Here is a 19,999-nt window from a genome sequence, read left to right as displayed (position 1 = left end):
CGCGGTGGGGGGCGCTGCCGGCGCCCCGGGAGAGCGCGGGAACGGGGCCCGGCCTCCACCGGGGCAGCTGCTGCTGCAGGGGACTGGGCTTGTGCGCGTTGACAGGGACACAGCGAGATCCCGTCCCACGGCGTCCGCAGTTTGCAGCACTGCACGAGGTCTGAGACCCAGGGTCGGAGCCAGGCGGGAAAGCCCTCTGCTTTCTTTTTCTTCAGCCAGAGACAAACACACCAAAAAAAAAAAAACCAAAAAACCACCACCCTGCTACAGTGCCACACAAAGACTGCGGGTGCGGGGCTCAGCGACACGAAACACTCCCAGGACAGGCCTGGCTCGGCCACCTTGGTCTCCTGCGGTCAAGGCTGCCGCTTCGTGCAGTAGAACTTGTGCCTTCTTCACAAGTTTCAAGGCGTATGTATTGAAATAAAACAAAACATGTCCAATCACTTTAACACGTACCCATCATTAAGGCATATGTTTTGCAAGGATTTTTCTTCAAAAAACAAAATATATCTCTTTTTCATCATTTCCAGCATTCACTTCATGCTGTTTTATGACCTCTTCATCTTTGCAGCTGCAGCCAGCGCTCGGAGAACAAAGAACCCCCACCACTCTCAACCCAGCAGCCTGGTGGGAGCAGCGATACTGCTTGATTTCCATACGCCACATCTTGATAGCTAGTGATCCTTTAGGAAGTGCAAACGAACTTCAAGAGAGCCGCGTTTCCTTGCCATACAGCTTGGCGACTGCCCCGTCTCAATACAAACATCAAATTAATCTTGCAAACGTTTGAAGAACCCGAGAACTGACTTAACACTTGAAACCCGCAGGGGGCAAAGGCAGGACTGACACGTGCTTCCTCCCTCCCAGCAGCAGCATCACCGTGCCCGAGGACAGAGCTACTCCACGTTGAGCTTTGTTTTTATGTTCATGGCTGCCAGCTCCGCCACAAAATAACGGAAGACATGGGGCACAGGGACAACCTCGATCGTGTCCACCTCGCTGCAGACAGAGCAGGAGTACCTCCTGTTGCTTGTCACAGAGGAGGAGTGTGGCGGTTTCTCCAGCACAGGAGACGTCATGCTGCCGCAGCTCATGCAAACATAGGCTATGGAGCCATCGGAGCAGTTGAACAGGCGGTCTTGCAGCAAGAAAGACGTGCCGTGAGCCAGCAAAGCGTCACGCTCCATCTCGCCGAAGCGAATCCCACCTTCCACGTTCCTCCCCTTGACGGGCTGGTTGGTGACAGCGTCTCGGGGCCCCGTTGTCCTCACCTGGAACTTGTCCGAGACCATGTGGCGCAGGCGCTGATAGTACACCACTCCCACAAAGATCTCCGCCTCCAGCTCCAGGCCGCTGATGCCACTGTACATCTTTTCTGTCCCAAAGAAGTTATAACCTGCGCTCACTAAAGTCTCACCGAAGTATTTCAAAGCAGAGTTCTTCTCCGTGAAGGTGAAGGGAGTGGCGTCGTAGGAGACGCCGTGCAGCGCTGCCGACTTCCCCGCCATGCTCTCGATTAACATCCCAATGGTCATACGGGAGGGAAAGCCGTGAGGGTTGAAGAGGATGTCTGGAACCATCCCGTTCTCTGTGAACGGCATATCCTCAACTGGCCAGAGCTGGCTCAGGATACCTTTCTGTCCGTGACGGCTGGCAAATTTGTCTCCGACAGTTGGATTTCGGGGAACCCTCACAGTGATGCAAGCCTTCTTGAATTTCCCAGTGCCACGGTCATTACTGCATAACCTGACGTTGTCTACAATGCCGACTTCCTTATTCCTGTGTAGGTGGAAAAACAATGACAGCAAAGGTGTCAGGTGTGCTAATGATTTTTAGCTAGGAAAGGGAAACAAAGGGAAAAAACCAAACCACTTAATAAGTCTCATAAAATGCCGTGGGACAGCTGGGGAACAACACCGTTCTTGAAAAGTACTATTCAGTAGCAAGGGAAATCAGTCTGCGTAAGAATTAGGGCAAGGAAGCAATACAATGGCATCACACAAGTGCCATTCATTTGCTTTTTCTAATACTGGAAGCACAGCCACAACTTTCAGGTGATCAGGTAATGTGCCGCCCCTGATTTAAAATAAAGATCATTTAAACCTAGTTTGTCTGTATCGCGCTTTATCTGACAAACTGCATCCCAGTGCCATTTGTTTTGTGTTAAGGCAGCAGCCCCTCTCCCTACCCCCAACAAATTCACACCATCTTGGTGGGATACCACAATAAAGAACCGGGTTCAGTGCAAAGCAGAGAGGAAAGTTCAGAGCAGAAAGGGAAGGCACCGTGTGAGCTGAGAGGGCTTTGCCAACAAGCGCCTTGTTCAGGTCTCCAGATGAACCCTCAGCCTGACGTTCCGCGTGCTAGGTGTCTGCTGCAGGCTTAACTTGTTATAGAGCTTTCAGCCCAAACTCTCCACTTGTTTTGGAGACAACAGCTAAGGAATAAATACATTTTGTCCCATATTAAGACAAGGTTACTTTTCTTCTTCTCCTTTGAAGTCCTAAAGAACACAGTGTTTGCGGAGTACCTAAGTTTAGCTTCTGTTTCAAAGTTATTATTTTGCAGTGTCCAATGCAACCAGGATACAGGCCATCACAAAAAAAAAAAAAAAAAAAAAAAGGAAAACCGTGCTTCATAAGCCTCTTCCAAGCTTGTTCAAACTTTTGAAGTCAAAGCCTCTGTCCTCCCTCTCTTCCAAGCCATGCATAAGATCTAGCAGCATATGCAGCGCTTAAGACAACAGGGAGAACTCCCCCTTAAGGGCCCCAGGACTCTGGGGCAAATTGCGGGCAGGAGTCAACACTGAGAGCTGGGAACCTCATCACTCTATAGGAACCTAAATAATTACCTGATTTGGACCAAGAATGAACAAAAGCTGAATGGTACAGAGGTAAAACGGCTCTCTGGATAAGGAACCTGAACTAAGGCCAGGCTGGCATGAGAGAGCTGGGGAGCAGGAGCGCGGGGTGGGACAGCCAGAGAGGGCTCCACAAGTGCAAGGACGAGGCTGAGCTTACAGATGCCCACTACCACGCGCCAAATCTCTTAGCCCTGCTCTACGACCAGGATGACTAATTCTACAAGTCCACAGCAGTCTCCCCAGTGCAACTAAGGCACCATCTGTTACAGACTAATAAACAATAGCTTCCCCAGTAATGCCAGCTACTGTGTTACCCAAGTGCTTCTCAAACTAATTCGCCTTCACAATGTGAATAACTACACAGCATTATCCGCACTCTATCAATGCTGTAGAGAGACACAGGTAAGGCCTGAAGTTGTACGGACAACTGGGAGTGCAGGACGCATTTAAATATATCAGTTTTTGTCGATGTTTTTGCTTCCCTCTCCTGAAAGAATTAAGAGGATTTTAATGAAATCCTCAGCAGCCTTCTCTCTTTCAACTGAAGTTCAAAAATCTTACAAAACTTATCCCCGAAATATTCCAGGGGGAGGGAGGGGTGTAGTTGACGCATTTTAATATTCTAGCAGTTTGGAAGCTGCATTGTTAATAAAAATGCTCTTTGAACCCCTAATCCTGTAACAACTTTGCTTACAAGGTTTTCTGGCAAGTCTCTGGGACCAGGCACTTTGTCTTGGTTTTCTGTTTGGTGTTCCTTTGGGTTTTTTTAGACAGAACGCCTTGCGAGTGTTAATTGCAAGTCAATTAACAAAAAGCTACAGAAAACTACTGTGGGAATGGGCAGAGGAACAGTCCTTGGGAGAGAACAAAACATTTCTGCAAGCTCGCTCTTTTTACCGGCCTCAGATTCTCCTCCTGGGATAAGTCAGGCTCTGCAGCATACACTGGCTTAGAGAAAAGCCATGATACACACATGGGAGCCACCTACAACATGAGCTTCATGCTCTCTCTGTCAAGACACGGACACTATCACATGAGGAGAAAAGGAAACACCTGGAGGAAAAGATACTGCAACTCATCAGGGCCAACCGCTCTCAGACTGCTCACCACCAGGTGTGGAGGAGCCAGGAGGGACAAGCTGTACTTACGGATAGTACACAGTGAAGGTCTCCCCTGTGTTGAGGTTCATGAAGCTGTAGAAGGGGTCCCCAGGCTGTAGGATAGAGCCAACAAAAGGCAGTCCGTCGGCATCCAACTTCTCCGTAACATTTGGATCACCAGGCCTGATGCCAAATACTAAATTATCGCCTGCCCTGCTGGCTTTAAGGGAAAGGTCAATGCTCTCCATCTTGATAACGCTTCCATAGGCAAACCCTCTCTGCCAGGAAGATTTGTTGACAATCTGAAAAGAAGAAACAAAGGCCTGTTAAAGACTTGCTAATAACTTCAACAAAGAAAACATTTCCATTCCGATCTGATGCTTACCTTTTTAATGTTGCCTTCCTAAGCAAAGCCTGCCAGCAAGTCACCATTCCAAAAGGCCCAAACCTCCTGTAACCCCAGTATTTTTCAATGCTGGAAGCCCACTGCCTTGCACAAGGGAGCTCCGCTCCACTCTCAGTACCTCTGGCATTACCTGCGGTAACAACACTTAATCGCTGTGCTCCTATATCTGCCCTAACAGAGTCTGTGGACTAGCAGAAGCAGAAAACAGGCTCTTCTCAGCCCTTCTTCCCAGTCCCCCACATCAAATTCCTTTACAGGAACAGCAGGATTTCTCCTTTTGGTGGCTTACCATTGCATCTTCCATGTCATAGCCGCTGTAGGAGATGACAGCCACAATTGAATTGGTGCCGATCGGATAGCTGTCCATACCGTAATAGTCGTACATGCTGGGCCGCACCAGAGGGCTCTGGGGAGTGTGAAGGTGGTACAGCTTGTTATCTGAGCGGTCCTTGTAGTTATAAACTGGAAACCCCATGGTTTGCTTTCCTATAAAGAAACAAAGTTGGATTTATTCAGAATCAATTCGAAGTTAATCTATGTTTCATCCTCCATGTATCTTGTTAAGAAGAAAGCTAGAAATACTTACAATTTACAGGGATTATCAATCTTAAAACCCTTGGAATGTAATAATTGCCCTAAGTCCAGCTATAAAAGTTTCTATGAACGACAACACTCAATTCTTTTCATAGCATTTCATAAGGACTATTTGTAATTTTGTGTCTTTTCTGCAATTTCAAAATCTCCAATAATGCTGGTGCGGTGTTTTTTGGTTTTGTTTGGTTTGTTTTGGGTTTTTTTTTTTCCGCTCCCCAGAGTTTCCCATAGTGAGGCACACCTTACTTATTTCCAGGCCAAAACCCATTTGCTTCTGCAGTATAAATATATTGGCAAGGAAAACAAGTTTTGAACACAGTCACATTGGTACTTTCAGAAAAGTATGAAAACATGCTAGTGTTTTAAGGACATCTTTCTGATAATATTGTCGGAAATGTAATATGCTAGCAATGCTATCGAGGTAATGAGACCTGCTCTCTTGAAGTCCCTACCCACACACTTTCTCTTAGCCTGCCTTTTTTTTTTTTTCTTAAATAAGCTTCTTGCACATCACTTGCACCTCAGCTGATTGAAACCCCTCTACGTACCCTATCCCAACTTCTTTTACACAACCAAATTAATCAATTTAAATCTTTGTCAAATAGTTGCCAGAAAAAAACCCACCCTGTTGCCACAGTGCTGTATTACTCTCTTGCAACAGAGGCCTAGCAAGTGTCCTCTCAACAGCTGCAGTGTCAAGACAGCAGTCGCTCACCGAAAACAGGTGGCAAGGAAACCTCACACTAACTACTGCAGAGCATCTACTGTAGCTATCAGTCAGAAGTAGGTTAACCTCTGTCAGTTGCGGGGACGAGAGGACTGTTGGCAGCACAGTTGTCAGACATTAACACCACCAAACAGCTGGTGCAGCGCCCTTCACTTGTCTATATGATCAACAACATTAAATTAAGAAAAAAACCAGCCAAAACTTACTAAAGGCTTAAGGAAGGCAACATGAGTGCAACAACCTAAAACTGCCCGCTGCAAGGCAGCCAGGATGATAAACTTCACTTCATTTACTTTGCCATGAAAAAAATGGCTGCTAATCAACCTCAATGTTGAAACAGCTGGGAAGAGCTGTTATTTGGGAATGCGGGAAGACACTGGAATAGACACGTGAGAGATTTTTTTTTTTTCCCCGTCTCCCTTGCCCAGGGACTTGCAGCATTACGTGCTACAGCACTTACCCATCTGGCACTGGTACATGTTTCGTGGACTTTGATTGTGGTCGGAAAAGGGGATGAGGTTGGCCACCACGCTCAGGATGCTGTGAGGGAAGAGCTCCTGGTGAGTGGTCATTCCGGGCACCACCTCTGACTCCAGCGAGGCCACATTCATGAAGATCTGCAAGCGTCAAATTGGGCAATGCTCATTCACTTCCTTCTTTTGTAGGGAAGGAAGCAAAACAAAGCTGCCTCCGATGCCTTTTTATCCATTTCAGTTTTAGCTGCATTTGTTGTCTGCACCTTAGTATATTAGCAGGCAAGAAAAACATCAGACAGCTGTTAAACTACCTATCACAATCACAGACCAACTGCAAGGAAAGCAAGCCTGGAATTACAAAACTGCAGTAACATGTCCTCCTTCCTGTCTCCCATTTTAATTGTTCCAAATGGGCAAGTTCCCCGGCAATCCGCTGCTTGGCTGCCCATGGGCAATTTGGAGAACACGATGTAACACAAGATGAGACAGTGCACACAAGACAGCAATCCTTTGCCTCAAAAGCTTCACTAAGTTAATACTGGGAGCAGATTTCAGTATCTCAAAAAGATCCCTACAGTCCATCTAAGACATTTATTGGAAACCAATTAGCTTAGCAGGAGGTCAGAAAACCGTTTTGCCACCTATTTTAGCTCTTCAACACAAGCTCCCAATGTCCCATCCTCAGCTCCTTTCACAAATGTTTTCCAAAACATTGTTTTTGATGCCGGGTACCTCTGTAACAGTCAGGGCTTTATAAAGGAAATATGCAAACCCCACCTGTTCCAGAGTACCAATCCATTCATTCCTTCCATAGAACAGGTTTCTGACAGGCCGCACCATCCGGCAAGGGGTAGTAAAAATGAACAACCCAGGATACAGACTGGGTTTTCCTGTCATTGGGATAAGGACCACTTCTGCCCGTGCGGGAAATCTCTTCTCTTGTGTTATCTGTTTGTGCAAAGAAATACAGATTTAGAAACACAAACCAACACTGGTGTAGTTAAGCTGCATCCAATAGGCTACGCAGTGAAAATGCCAACCACAGGTGTAGCTACTAATATAAAATGGTGGATAAAAGATTTTAAAAATACTTCTAGAAAAACGTCCACCGAGAAAAGGACAGAATATGTCTATCTTACTTTTTCAAGAAAAAAAGTTCTTTTAATAATGACGACTTCATAAACCAGACCAAACATACGGATATAAACAAGAAAAACAGAAAAGCCCACTCCAATACTAACATACAGCCAAAGATAACTTATTGGGACAGATTAAAAAAAAAATAGAACGGAAGTTTAAAAAAAAGTTCCAAACATGCCTATTTTTGACCACTGCATATTAAGGATGTTTAGCTAAGAAACATTTTCATTTTAAACAAGACAACCTTGAAACGGCGGAGGGTTTGTGCAATCTCAGGAGCCAGCTCCCACTCTACCCAGCCCACCACAGAGCCGTCCAACACAACCCTGTAACACTCCGTGTAAGGCTTGCTTGGAGTCGCATCAATGGGGGTGACACCTGTGAGAAGAGGGGATTGGTAGAAGGAACAGCCAAAAAAGCAAACAAACCACAGAAGTTATTTCTGCAGGAAGCCTCAATCCACATCAAAAAGCTTTCTGAGACATCAAAAAATTCAGACCTACAGGGCAAAGCTGTAGATTACTTCATGGAAAATATAAAACATGCACAACTAAGAATGCCATTCCCCTCCCCAATTTTTCTGATTGAAATAAGGATTCCCATTACTGTGGTAATCACAAGTGAGCTGCAGTTGAATTCAAGTCACCAGCAGCATTAGAAAGTCACTACTTGGTCCGATTTCTTAGAGCTTGTACTGTGCAATTCCTTGTGCTTAAGTGAACATCTTCACTGTACAGCACACAGCTAAGAGACGTTTACATTGAACTTTACACTCTCCAAAGGGTTGACACGCCTGTATAAGCAGCGTGCTATTTACCACTAAGCAGAAGCACAGTAAGTACAGGTTTAACTCGATTTCACCTTCTCAAGTTAACAGTGTACAGTGATGGTATCTGGAGAACCTTTCCCAGATAGTGGTTTGCAGGGCAGAAAGGTAAAAAAAGAAGACTGCTTCATTAAATGATCAAGCCAGTAAAACATACCTAGGGAACATAACAAAGGTGGAATGTCTGTCACGGGCACCATCTCTGTCACTATTTCACACACAGCTGTCATGTGGTTCATCAGACCGCAGGGTTCTCCATCTGGGGTGTCCACAGGGCACAGGAAGCCCCAGGATTCAGGCAGCAGCTTGCGGACAGTTGTAGTTCTCATCTGGGAAAATGCTGCCCCTCTGTGTATGCAGCGGAAGTGGGAAAGGTAGCGAATGAAATTCAGCTTGTCTCCCACCACACACAGACCGCTGTCCTGTAACATGCCCAGGCCTTGGGAACAAAATTGAGATTTATGTCAGGACGTCATCCAGCTTTAACAAACGAAGTATGATGTTACAAGGCAGTTTCTTATTTTTCACTGACAAGCCCTAAAGATGCTCACACAGGATCTCAACAACAGAAGGCACGTGCTGTTGCCTGTGCACAGGCAACTCGGTGACCTGTCAGAGGCCTAGAGACTTTAAATTCCAAGCTATTGCTTAAAATCCAACTCCTTTTAGAAACACGTGAAAGTCAATCCCAGTGAAGCGACTTGGGGATTTGCAGCTGGTACTTTTTACTGAAATTCTGTGGCCTTCTAATCTCATTTCATTTTCTAGTGGGCATTCCATTACAACATCATCACACTAGACACTTCAGGGAAGCACCAGGTAAATTTGAAATATACATTAGCAAAGCAGTTTCTCTCCATTTAAGCTCACATGACCAATGGGGCAGTCCTGATAAACAAATGCGCCTCCTCTGTCTTACATTGCCCCTTCTAAGAAGAAACAATCTTTGGGAAAACAAATCAAAATATGGTTGCTGTCTTGGACAATGCTAAAATTTAGTTTCAACTATTTATCTGGGTAGAGGCTTTGCTTTAATAACTAACCTGTTTTATACCATGCATAAAGTCTATGCTTGAGGAGAAATCTTGCCTTTTTCCTCAACTATCCCTTTCCTCAAGCCACTTTCATTAATTCAGTTACATTGTACAACGTCTGCATACAAGCAGTTGTTTTCAGTTAAGAGCTCAGTTTTATGTTCTTTCTCATTCTGTTTAGCAGGAAAAAAAGGCTTCTTAAGCCTGAAGATTTACCGGTTTTAGATCGCAGGTTACCAGTTGCAAGAAGATACTCAAATGGCTTGGTAAAGTCTGTTGCCAGGCTGAATGCCTTCACCAAGCTGTCTGCATTTATGCTGGTATCTGCCTTTTCTGTTCTTTTCTCCAAAACGAACTTAACAGACTGCAACCAGCTTTCAAGCCTCTCCTACGGTTTAAAAGTGAGAGATTTAAATTTAAGAGAGGAAAATGAAGGCTCAAATTAGAACTTCACATCAGTTGCATGTGCTACAGAAATCCTCTGAAATCAGCAGGATGGACAACTTCTAGTGAACTGACAGTTTCCCAGCCATATTTCCCACACTAACTTCATTTTATCAAAACGCTGATGGTGTCACGCCAACACAGATCTGCAAGGAAAATACCCATCCAACAGCTTAGTAATCACTTCCATCTAGACAGGTGACGAGTCTGGCAAAAGAAGTACAATAATGGAATTTCATAAAGAACAAACAAAACCCGAAGCAGAAATTGTACCTATAATCTGAGCACAAGAATAAATCCACTGATTAGCCTGCTAAATACAGTGACGAAGTAAAACCACATTATGAAGCAAGTTTAGATACCAAAACTTGAAGGCCATGGACACGCAGCATTTAAATGCTGCTGAGACAATCTGAGATAACGGACTGGATTTTCATTTTAACTGTAATTTTATCACTGCTGTGGTCTTAGATACTATATAAAAACAGGGGAAAGGACGTAAGATACCCAACAACGTTTTGAATTCTTAGTAAAAATTCACTGTATACAGCCACACTGTATACAGTAGACACACTGTGTCTACTGTATGCTCTAGTCTATTTAGGATCTTTGCATTCAAAAAAAGGGGCTGTTAACTCGCTCCCCTGCTGATCTGACAGGGCCAGGCAGGAAAGCAACCTTTTCTGGTTCCTGGTAGCAGTTCCATATAGCACTAAAATGCTTCATAGAACTCACTTTTTATTTTATTTCTAAACTCACTGAAACCACTCAAGTAGTAGAGAGGTTTTAGCAGTCTTTCAACAAAACAATGCTAAAGAAAATTTTGGCTAAAATGGAAAAGAAAGGTTAAAAAAAGAGTTATCTAATAACTCAGGGAAGTATCTTTACTTGGGGATGGGAACTACTATTCCACAATGATTTTCATGGGACAGTCAAGCTTCTGAACAGGAATACTTTCCTCCTGGCATCCTAAAATGAGGAATCCCTAGAAATAAACTGAATTCATACTGAATTGGAATAGATTAGGAAACTGCATTTTACATCACCAGTAATAAATTAACTGTGTAAGTCAGAAGCATGCTATCAACTTCCTGATCTGCAAAGGAATTTAACGATGGGAGAGCGATGACAACATCACAAATCATGACTTTCGGAAGATGGGGGAGGCAGTTATTTTCTTGCACATTTGCCATGTGAAACAGCAGCAACACCACAAGGCAGATCTTTACCACTCCCATATCAACTGATACAACAGAAGTACGCTGTTTCCAAACCCTCTTCAAACACCAGAAGGATTGGTATTCCTCCTTCCTCAGACTCCCACCCTGAATAGGGCACTTTTGTTTGCTCTGGAAGGCTACAACGCTCTTTATTCCAGGTTTTGTACAGGCTTTTCTTCAGCATATTTAGTACCCTGTACTGAGACAGCCAAGCCTTCCTCAACTACACTGCCTGGTTACGCTACATCCAGCACTCTCTCAGCCCTCATAGCATATCCAGGCTCCCCGCTTTTCAGTCTGGCTCCTGCACTTCTCCCGTCCCCATGGTCACTGTGGGGTCTGGACTGGATGACCATTACATTCACAGGCTTAAACCCCTTAAGACCTTACCTTTAAGAACATAAGGAAAAGCTGTCCTGGGGTAAGCACTTCTTGATTCATCAGACTGTCTGGATTATCCTCCATGCACTCCCCTTTGGCAAAAGCATACAGCTTCCGGGTCATCATACAGAGCAGGTAGAACTTTTCAGTTCTGTTTGTCAGGTGTATGCAGATACAATTGCTGGAGGAAGAGAAAGAAGGAGGACAACTAACACCATCTCTTCATGCTAACTGTTCTTCAAGTTTCTCCTAAATAACGGCAAACCACATTTTTTGGCTAGAATGCCTAACAAGGCACAAGCTTTTCCAGTATTTAGTCCACTAGTATTTAGTGTTTATTCTAGTATTCCAGCCCTTAGTATTACATGAAAATTCCAAGAAATAATAATTAAAAAAACCCGGAGACTAAGCTGAAAAACTATCAACTTGTCTTTTTAAGGGGCTAGTTTTGTTAAGGATATACCTGGTTGATTAGATGGAGGTGAACCTTGCGAAAGATTGATTTTACACACTCCCATGTTAGATGTCCTTATAAGTATACAGTTTATGTAAACACATAATTGAGTCAGGACCAGTCAACAGATGAGGTCTGCATGTTATTTTACAGTAGCTATGACAGCAATCATATACACGCACATATCCACATACACGTGCCCCATCCCAAATCTGAGCTGGAAACTAGTAGCAAACCACGAAACATTTCTGTTAACACTATCGGTGTCCTGCCACAGAAAGTCCAGTTCTCCACTGCTATCAACCCACGTGTGGAAAATTGTGGGCTGAACAACACTCTAGCACAAGCAAAAAGGAACGCCACAACTAATTCCCATTAAAGCTGATCGACTGCTTTCCAAGACACTTGAGATCACTTGCCCTCCAAGACACAAGTGCAATAGTCTTCCATCAGCACTCGAGGATTTTTTTCGGCTTTTCACTTCTGCTCTACATTGCCCTCTACTGAAGCCTTCACAACTTCGCTGCAAAGCAAGACAAAACTCCAAAGGCAGGTTCTGTCCAGATAAGTTACAGTACCAGCACTCTTACATGCAGGGTACATCCCAATTAATGTTTTCACTATTCCTCCTCTTCTATCTCCTCAGCTGAGGCACATAAGGTGTACAGAACATATCAGAGGAAAAAAAAACCCCAAACCCGACAAAACTCCAAAGGCAGGTTCTGTCCAGATAAGTTACAGTACCAGCACTCTTACATGCAGGGTACATCCCAATTAATGTTTTCACTATTCCTCCTCTTCTATCTCCTCAGCTGAGGCACATAAGGTGTACAGAACATATCAGAGGAAAAAAAAAAACCCCAAACCCAAACAAACCACCCACCAGAGTATTTAGAAATAAGAAAATCAGAGTAATTCCAACTTTCTTGAAATTATCCACTCACATTTCTTAGTACAAAATTCTGTGCTTCCAGCCGGCCTATGGACTTTTAAGTGCCCCTCTGAGGCACCTGCAGGCTGCCTTTGTATTTCCAGCCACCTGACCACCCCCTATTTACAAGTACTCAAGGACTTGGGCATCCCAAATGATCCCTTTCATGGGCTATAAAAACCTCTCAAAGAGCAAACACCTACTTTACCAGAAAAAGAAATTATTTAGTTGAATGCCTGTCACACTGACAGTCTCTAAGCCAGCTCTTCCATTCCTTTCTAACTTACTCCACGGAAGAAGCAAGATTTTAAAGCATCTAATTTCTACCATTTTAAAAGATAAATGTAATTCTCATCATAGTTGCCAATGACTCTGTGAAACTGATAAAGTGCCACAAATTGCAGTACTTCTGTTCAACAAATAGAGCCTTGAGCAGTCACAGACCCACCTTCTCTTCCTTAATCTTTAATATTTGTTTTTCATCAAATACGTCAGAAAATCACATCTAAATAACAACTGATACCCTCTCCTGAAACCATTTTTGGGGATACGTGTGTCAATCCATTAAGATACATATTTCTGAACACCACAAATACAGATTATCATAATATCCTGGAGTCCCATTAAAAACTGGCCACTGGCTATCATTTTATAAATGCACGTGAAAACCATAACGAAATGTGATGTAATATGGCAGAGTACTCTTAAATCTGCCTATAATTTCAACACAATTATGCTGAATCACACACTCCTACATGCATACATACATACTTCAAAATGAAATCTGCAGCCTGTTCATTGCTGTACCACTCAGGAAGGTTAAGTTTTATTCTGAAGCTCTTTCCCAGGTATTCGAGGACGTTTTGCTGTGTAAAACAGCCTGCATCCACTACCGCTCTCATCATCTCAGTAATGCAGTTCACATAGAAGGTGTCACCTTCCTTTTCTTTGACCAACTCTTCAAAAATCTGGTAGTCTGGGAAATTAACTAATGCCTGAAAGACAGAAGTGTGTCAGAGCAGAAGAACAAAGTCATAGCAACATCTGTCCATAAAGTACAGCAAAAGAATGAGGGCACCCCACCGATTTAGATTTTCAGTCCTCTGGAAATACCCTTCTACCATGCAAACTGAAAAATACTGTGGGATTGAGGTGCTTAGAGAGTAATGCAGGGGAGAGTCATACCCTGATGATGATCACAGGTACTCCCAATCCAATGAGACCCTTGGAAAAAAACAAACTTGCACCCTCTAAATTAACAGGCTTCTCTTGTTTAGGTAAGATTTACTAATATCTTTGCAGAATGAGCTCACTTAGAAACGTGCATTTAATTCAGCATTGTCTCAAGCTGCTACTTATTCTCATGCAAACCAAAAGGCAATTTAGCCTTTTGATGAAGGCTATTAGAACAAGTTCACTTTAGTTTCAACACTTCATATACTAAAGCTCATACTTAAATCCAACGTTCTTAGCTCTTGGTGTTATAATGGTTTCCTAGTTGTTTCTTTACATCAGGGTTAAGCAAATATGTTGTCCACCAATGACTTCTGTATTTACTGACAAATGTGCCTCATCTTTAAGTAAACTATTTGTTCATCACATTTAAGTAGGCTTCAAAAAGTTCAGGAAAAATTGAAGGCTGCATGAAAAAGACACTAAGGCAGATTTCTTTATGAAAGGGGTCAATGTAAGATCAGTTCTGCTGCTTGGTAATCATGATATATACAATTTGGAAGCAGCCAGAGCACATGCTGCCTCTTGTCCAACAGAGGAGAGCACTGGGATGATTACACAGCAAGAAGAAACCAGAATTACAGCCAGTAATGCTGTAATGCATTACTGCACCAGAAGTGCAGTGGGGCTGCAGTAGCAGCAGTGGGACTTGGCTGGGCCACAGGAAACCAGTACAGAACTGAGCTTGATTGATGTAGGGGGGGATGCAAACCTGTAGAGAGTGGTTTGCATGGAAGAATTCGAACTTCAGACAACATTGGCCTGCTCATCCCGAAATCTCATGAGAAAGTCAGTACAATTCCTTTGCATATTAAAATAACAGGTATCAGCTACTTTTGGAAAGTACTTTTGCTGAAACAAAAGCTGAAGAAAAGCATTGAAGAAAAAGTGAAATGCATTGTGTAACAGCAATGTGAATACAACAGGTTGAAAGAAGGTACAAATTCAGTGAAGCTGATTTACATGATGCTTCCATCATGTAGTGCCACAGGCCTCTGATTTGCTCTAACACTTAGCTGCTGTAGGTAAAATACACTGCTGAAGTACTCTGGCTCTGCTACTAGAGAAAGCATGCTTTCAGAGGAGAATTTTAAAAGTCTTGGCTCAAGTAAAACTTTTGCCTGCTATCCAAAGAACAGTTCACATCCATCAAATGTGCTCAAATAGATCCTTCCAGATCTTCATTGCTTCCAGTTCCAATCAGAAACAGCATTTTATTTTTCTCCTTAAAAAAAAAAAAGCCAGTTCACTGGTTTACTTTCAGATGGGACAACCTGACTTTAATCATTAATGTTGTTCACCCACTGAACGCTCAGTTGCCATTCTGTTTTAAAAAGATTCCTGAGATCTTTCGCATTAGGTGGCAAACTCTCACACCCTCCAAGAGCTATTCATCCAGAGCATTCGTTAGCAAAAAGCCATGAAACCCTTGCATAACTCTCCCCTCCTCTCTTGACCCTGCACACGCTTCCTCTGCTGCAGCCGAGTGTTACATTACAGGCATAGGCTCCGTTTGGACTATAGTTCTTCAGCCAGTACAGGAAGGATGACTGAAAATACTTAATATGGAATTAGCTTCTCATTACTTAAATAAAAATGCTTAGCAAAACTTCTGTATTTATTCAACACAGAAACCACGAGCATTAGTTGTTTACCTTCAGAGCAAATCCCAAGGGAAGGAAGAACAACTCTTTCTGAAAAATGAAATTCACCATGACACAACCATTTTCCAAGTAGTGAAGGTTCATATTTATTGCAGTGTGCTCATCCTTAACACAGTGCATCACTACTCCTGCAAAAATTAACACAAGCAAAGACCAACGTGAGCTGTACAAAACCAACTGGCTGCATTGCTGTGACGTGTCTGAGCAGGTGAGAGACAATTCATGAGAGAAACTTCGGTAATTCACGGCTGAGAACACGAGGCAGATCACTAGTTTCAGCATCAAGTCTCCCATTTCAAATAGATACACCGGCTCAATTCAGTTCTTAGTGGACAAATATCTCGGGACAGCCAGCACACTTGCTGAGAGGTTTGGAAGATGCATACAGTTTTTAAGAAAAGGAAAGTCCCAAGCCTCAACTATTCTGTCTGTAACCTTAGGTTGTAAGATACAGCAACACACAAGTACTCTTCCTAATTGCACTCTGGGTCAAGTGTTCACATCTCTGTGTTCGGGTGGTACCGCTGAAGCAGTGTTTCCTGGCCCTGTCCCATGCTATCCACTACAGGACACAGAAAAATAAAACAAATGGGACCGTTTAAACTGGCACTGCCTCAGGACTAATTAATGTGGAATTACAGTGTGTGCTCAAGCACCACGGTCCAGTCAAATCAGCAGCTGGTAACACCTGAGTTTAAAACTGTAACTTTACTGGTTTAATTAAATTTTAAACTTCTTTTACTGAGTATATGTGACAAAGGTATGGGACAGCCAAGAATCTAGTTAATCTGCTTCATGTAAATTAAATCTGCCACCTTGAAGTATGGATAAACAAATTCAATGAAACAAGTTCAACAGTTTACACCAAGTTCAACTGAAGTTAGGGTTTTAGTTACACCTTCCACACAACAAAAGGTTACATGTATTGCGAGGCCTGGAATACAATCTCCTCGCTCAGCATGGGCGGCTCAGACAGCTCCCACAAGGCCAGCACCTGCCTCATCCTTGTACCGTTGTGGTGGTGTTGACCCTTTACTTTTACATGTAGTAAAAAATATAAACGTTATACAAGAGCTACACCTAAACAAACTATCAGAAGTCAGCTATAGATGGTCACTCCTGTTTGTCCCCAAGTAGTTACTAGCAGGATGCTGCAGGAATCTGTTCAGCTTACCATACTCTGTGAAACCAGGGCCTCTGTTCTTCCATTTGTGTCTTGTCATTGCAAGAGGGAAATTTCGCCTGGGCATAATCAGCATCCTAACAACTTTTTCTAAGCCATTAATTATAAAGTAGCCTCCCATTTCCTGGCAGAAGAAGAAAAATCATTTTAATGTGCTTAGAAATTCATAACCCAGCATTTTAAGTAAAAGACAAAAATGCCTGTATTATATGTTTACAAACATTTAATGTTTTAACTATGAAACACATAGCAAGACATATGTTTCAGCACTGCATTTGAAAAGGCTGCACTCCTTGCCAGTGACTATTAAGTCTAAATGTAGCATACTGCGCAAGGAAAGGGATGCGTGTTTCACAGTTTAAAGGAAGAAAGAAAAAAACCCAAAAAACCTATTATGTGGTCAACTGAATGGCTTTGAAGAGCTGACATTAACAATTTTTAAATAAATACTCTGAAGTTCTCATTCTGAGTTTATAAACCAGAGGGATCTTCAGTGCAGAAAACCTCTTTCTGGTCACATACAAGCTTAACACTGATAATTTATAGCTCCCCAAACCGTATGCCATTAGACAAAAAGTGTTTCAGCAGCAAGTAATACTATGAATGAAGGTACAAGCAGCATACTAGGGGGGCAGCAATAGTACGCCACTGTAGATTTTCTTTCATAGTTTGCTGGCTCTTTTTGTGAGCGCAAAATACGGCACAAAATAATTCTGTATTCAATTCCCCACAGCTGACATGCTACCGGGGAGACGAGGAAAAAGCTGCAGAAGGCAACTGAGAAGAAAACGTCTTTCAATGCCTGTTCTCCAAATCTTTGTCTCCGCAGAGGCCCACTGACAGCTACATAGCCTCAGTTGCCAGTTAGCAGTTGAGAAGTCGTATACTGGAACTGTAGGTATCAGCACCAAACAGATCCCTGTATTCAAAGACAGTTGTGACTGCAGATTTTTCAAGATGCTGTATGGAGCCACCATAAATAGGGTACATTCAGAGAAAATAACAAGTCAAACTTGAAATAATATTTTATTAATTATTATTATTTAAATTATTAATTTCAAATTATTAAATGCTCAAGTTCTGTAACGAGAAGCTGGCCTGAGATACTGCTCATGTAAAATGCAGATTTTCCTGACCCACAAAATCCCCGTTACCTCTTCCTCCTCATGGTGCTGTGTGAGCTCTTGTGGAGAAAGATTATAGAGGTTGCACAACTTGGACTTCACCATGATTGGAATATACCCCAGGGGCTGTTTAATAGTCCCTTGTGGCATGCCATTCACTGACCAGCTGATGTCAGCCTAAAATGACACAACACAAACAGTGAGCATTATTTAAATAATAATTAAGCATTATAAGATTAAGTTGCTCTTTTAATCTTTCCTGCTATATTAACTGTACATTTAATATAACCACAATCTGTTTAACAAAATTCTATCACTGTAAAATGGTAATAATGATAATAAAAAGCAGAACTAGTAGATACATGCATAAAGATTACTCCATGGAAAACAGTCAACATGGGTTTACAGAAGAAAATTGTACAAGCCTAGAACTAGGTCAAGAAGCTGCTAGTAAACAAAATTGATACAGTCTACTTTGCCTTTCAGGCCCTTCAACGGAGCAGCCTAAATAAAAAAGGCAGCCTCAGGATATGAAAGGAAACCTCAGAAGTTAACAAACAGTTCAAAGAAAAAGTAGAAGAAAACCAAAACTGCCCAATGAAAGGACATCCACACTACAAGCCTGCAGAGACCTTTCCTAAGACTTCTTCACTTAATCACTTCATGAGTGATCTGAAAAGCGAGAAAGAAAAGTGTGTGTGGAAGAAAATAATTTATCTACAATAACAAGATCTGGCAGTGGGTCTGCAGAAGGACCCCTTGACTGTAAGAAACAAGGCGACAGAATGCACTGCGGGAGCAAACAGTCCTAACTTTATATGCAGAACGACAGGCTTTACAAGAGCTGCCACGCAGGAAAGAAACAGCACTGAAATACAAAAACATTGGTTTAACACCTGGCAACAGTTAAAAGAGTAAATCGAGTCTTAGGAATTACTAGGAAAGGGAAGGGAAACGTTACTGCGCCCCTCTAAATCCATGGTGCAGCCTTACACTGAGACCTCTACACAGTTCCGGTCTCCAGCTTAAGCGACGACGAAAGGTACAGAGTGGCTCCCGTATGAGCAGCCGCTCAGCAGGCCGGGGCTCACTTCTCACCTTGGGGAAGGGAGAACTGCAGGAAGAATCTGAGGGAGGAGTATGCAGTTAAAGGCAGCACGGTGGAAACAGAGAACAATTAAGCGCTGCTTCCTGCTGTGCAAGGGCAGGGAGTGGGAGAGACCACCCAACCCGCCCAAGCACAAGGCAATACCTTCTCATACAAGACACACCAAAATGTTTTGTTCCAACTGTTCCAAACATTTACAGGCGTTCAAAAAATAATTAAACAACCAAACGCTGGAAAAAAGGTGGGAAATAATTCAGGTATGAAAAATAAAAGCACCTCTCGCTCAGGAAAATCTAAGAGCCACTGTGAACAATCTGCGACTGCCCCACTTTCACGTCCAGATAAGATACTGCACTTACAGTCGCTTTTATCAGTGTTAGTTGCAATGCTTCGGACAAACTAAAAAAAAAAAAAAAGCTGAAATCGCAAGCAAGCATTCCCTTGCACCGGGTGCCTCATGCAAACGCACAGCTCAGACACAATTACACAATTTTAATAGGAAACAGCAATGGCTGTGCAATCCTTTCACAGTGCAGGGGAAAATATTTGCTGAGGATGCTGCTTCTTCTCTAGGCAAATTTCAGAGCAATTCAGAAAAACGATGAACATAAATCCCTCTTGTTCACATCATATAACTCTGGACCTCTATACGGGAGCCACACTGCTTTTGAAACCTGGATTCCTGCAGAAACAAGATTTGGGTTGTCACGCTCTCTGGGATGACACAGGTCTCCTTCCGAGGCCTTCTGAACTGCCTGGCTGATTGCACGGCAAACTCGACAGCAGAGTGAAGAGCACGGCTAGGGTCCCGTGGAAAAGAAGGGCAGCGGAGACGGGGCCTGTCATGAGCTCGGTTTGAAGGGGAGTTTGTGCAGTGAGCTCGTACCTCACCAGCACCCGAGCCCCCACGCGGGACAAGAGCTCTTACAAATCCTCCCGAGGCAGGTGAAACCGGGAAGGGGTCTTTAACTAAAGCACACGGAAACGCCTGAAGGGCTCGGCTGGCTTTGCTCCCCGCGGGAGCGGCGGCGTGGGGCGACCCCGCCTGACAAGGACACGCGTGCCAGGCGGGCAGGACCCCGCGGGAG

General features: G+C 43.4%; 1 protein-coding gene across 1 annotated transcript; it reads right to left on the bottom strand.

The window, feature by feature from the left end:
* Positions 1 to 297: 297 nt before the first annotated feature.
* POLR1B (RNA polymerase I subunit B) lies at positions 298 to 17,947 on the bottom strand. Its single transcript, XM_009272606.2, has 13 exons — positions 17,834 to 17,947; positions 16,671 to 16,803; positions 15,488 to 15,624; positions 13,371 to 13,594; positions 11,224 to 11,395; positions 9,386 to 9,557; positions 8,293 to 8,574; positions 7,554 to 7,687; positions 6,947 to 7,117; positions 6,154 to 6,310; positions 4,662 to 4,858; positions 4,015 to 4,268; positions 298 to 1,782 (listed from the first exon to the last, which is right to left on the bottom strand). Exons 1-13 carry the CDS (start codon positions 17,906 to 17,908, stop codon positions 900 to 902), a joined length of 2,991 nt encoding a protein of 996 aa, XP_009270881.1. The 5' UTR covers positions 17,909 to 17,947; the 3' UTR covers positions 298 to 899.
* Between the last annotated feature and the right edge of the window lie 2,052 nt (positions 17,948 to 19,999).

Source organism: Aptenodytes forsteri, unplaced genomic scaffold, assembly GCF_000699145.1.
Source record: "Aptenodytes forsteri isolate BGI_AS27 unplaced genomic scaffold, ASM69914v1 Scaffold238, whole genome shotgun sequence".
Lineage (NCBI taxonomy): Eukaryota > Metazoa > Chordata > Aves > Sphenisciformes > Spheniscidae > Aptenodytes > Aptenodytes forsteri.
Note: the sequence above shows the minus strand (reverse complement) of the source record. Positions and strands in the feature narration are given on the sequence as shown.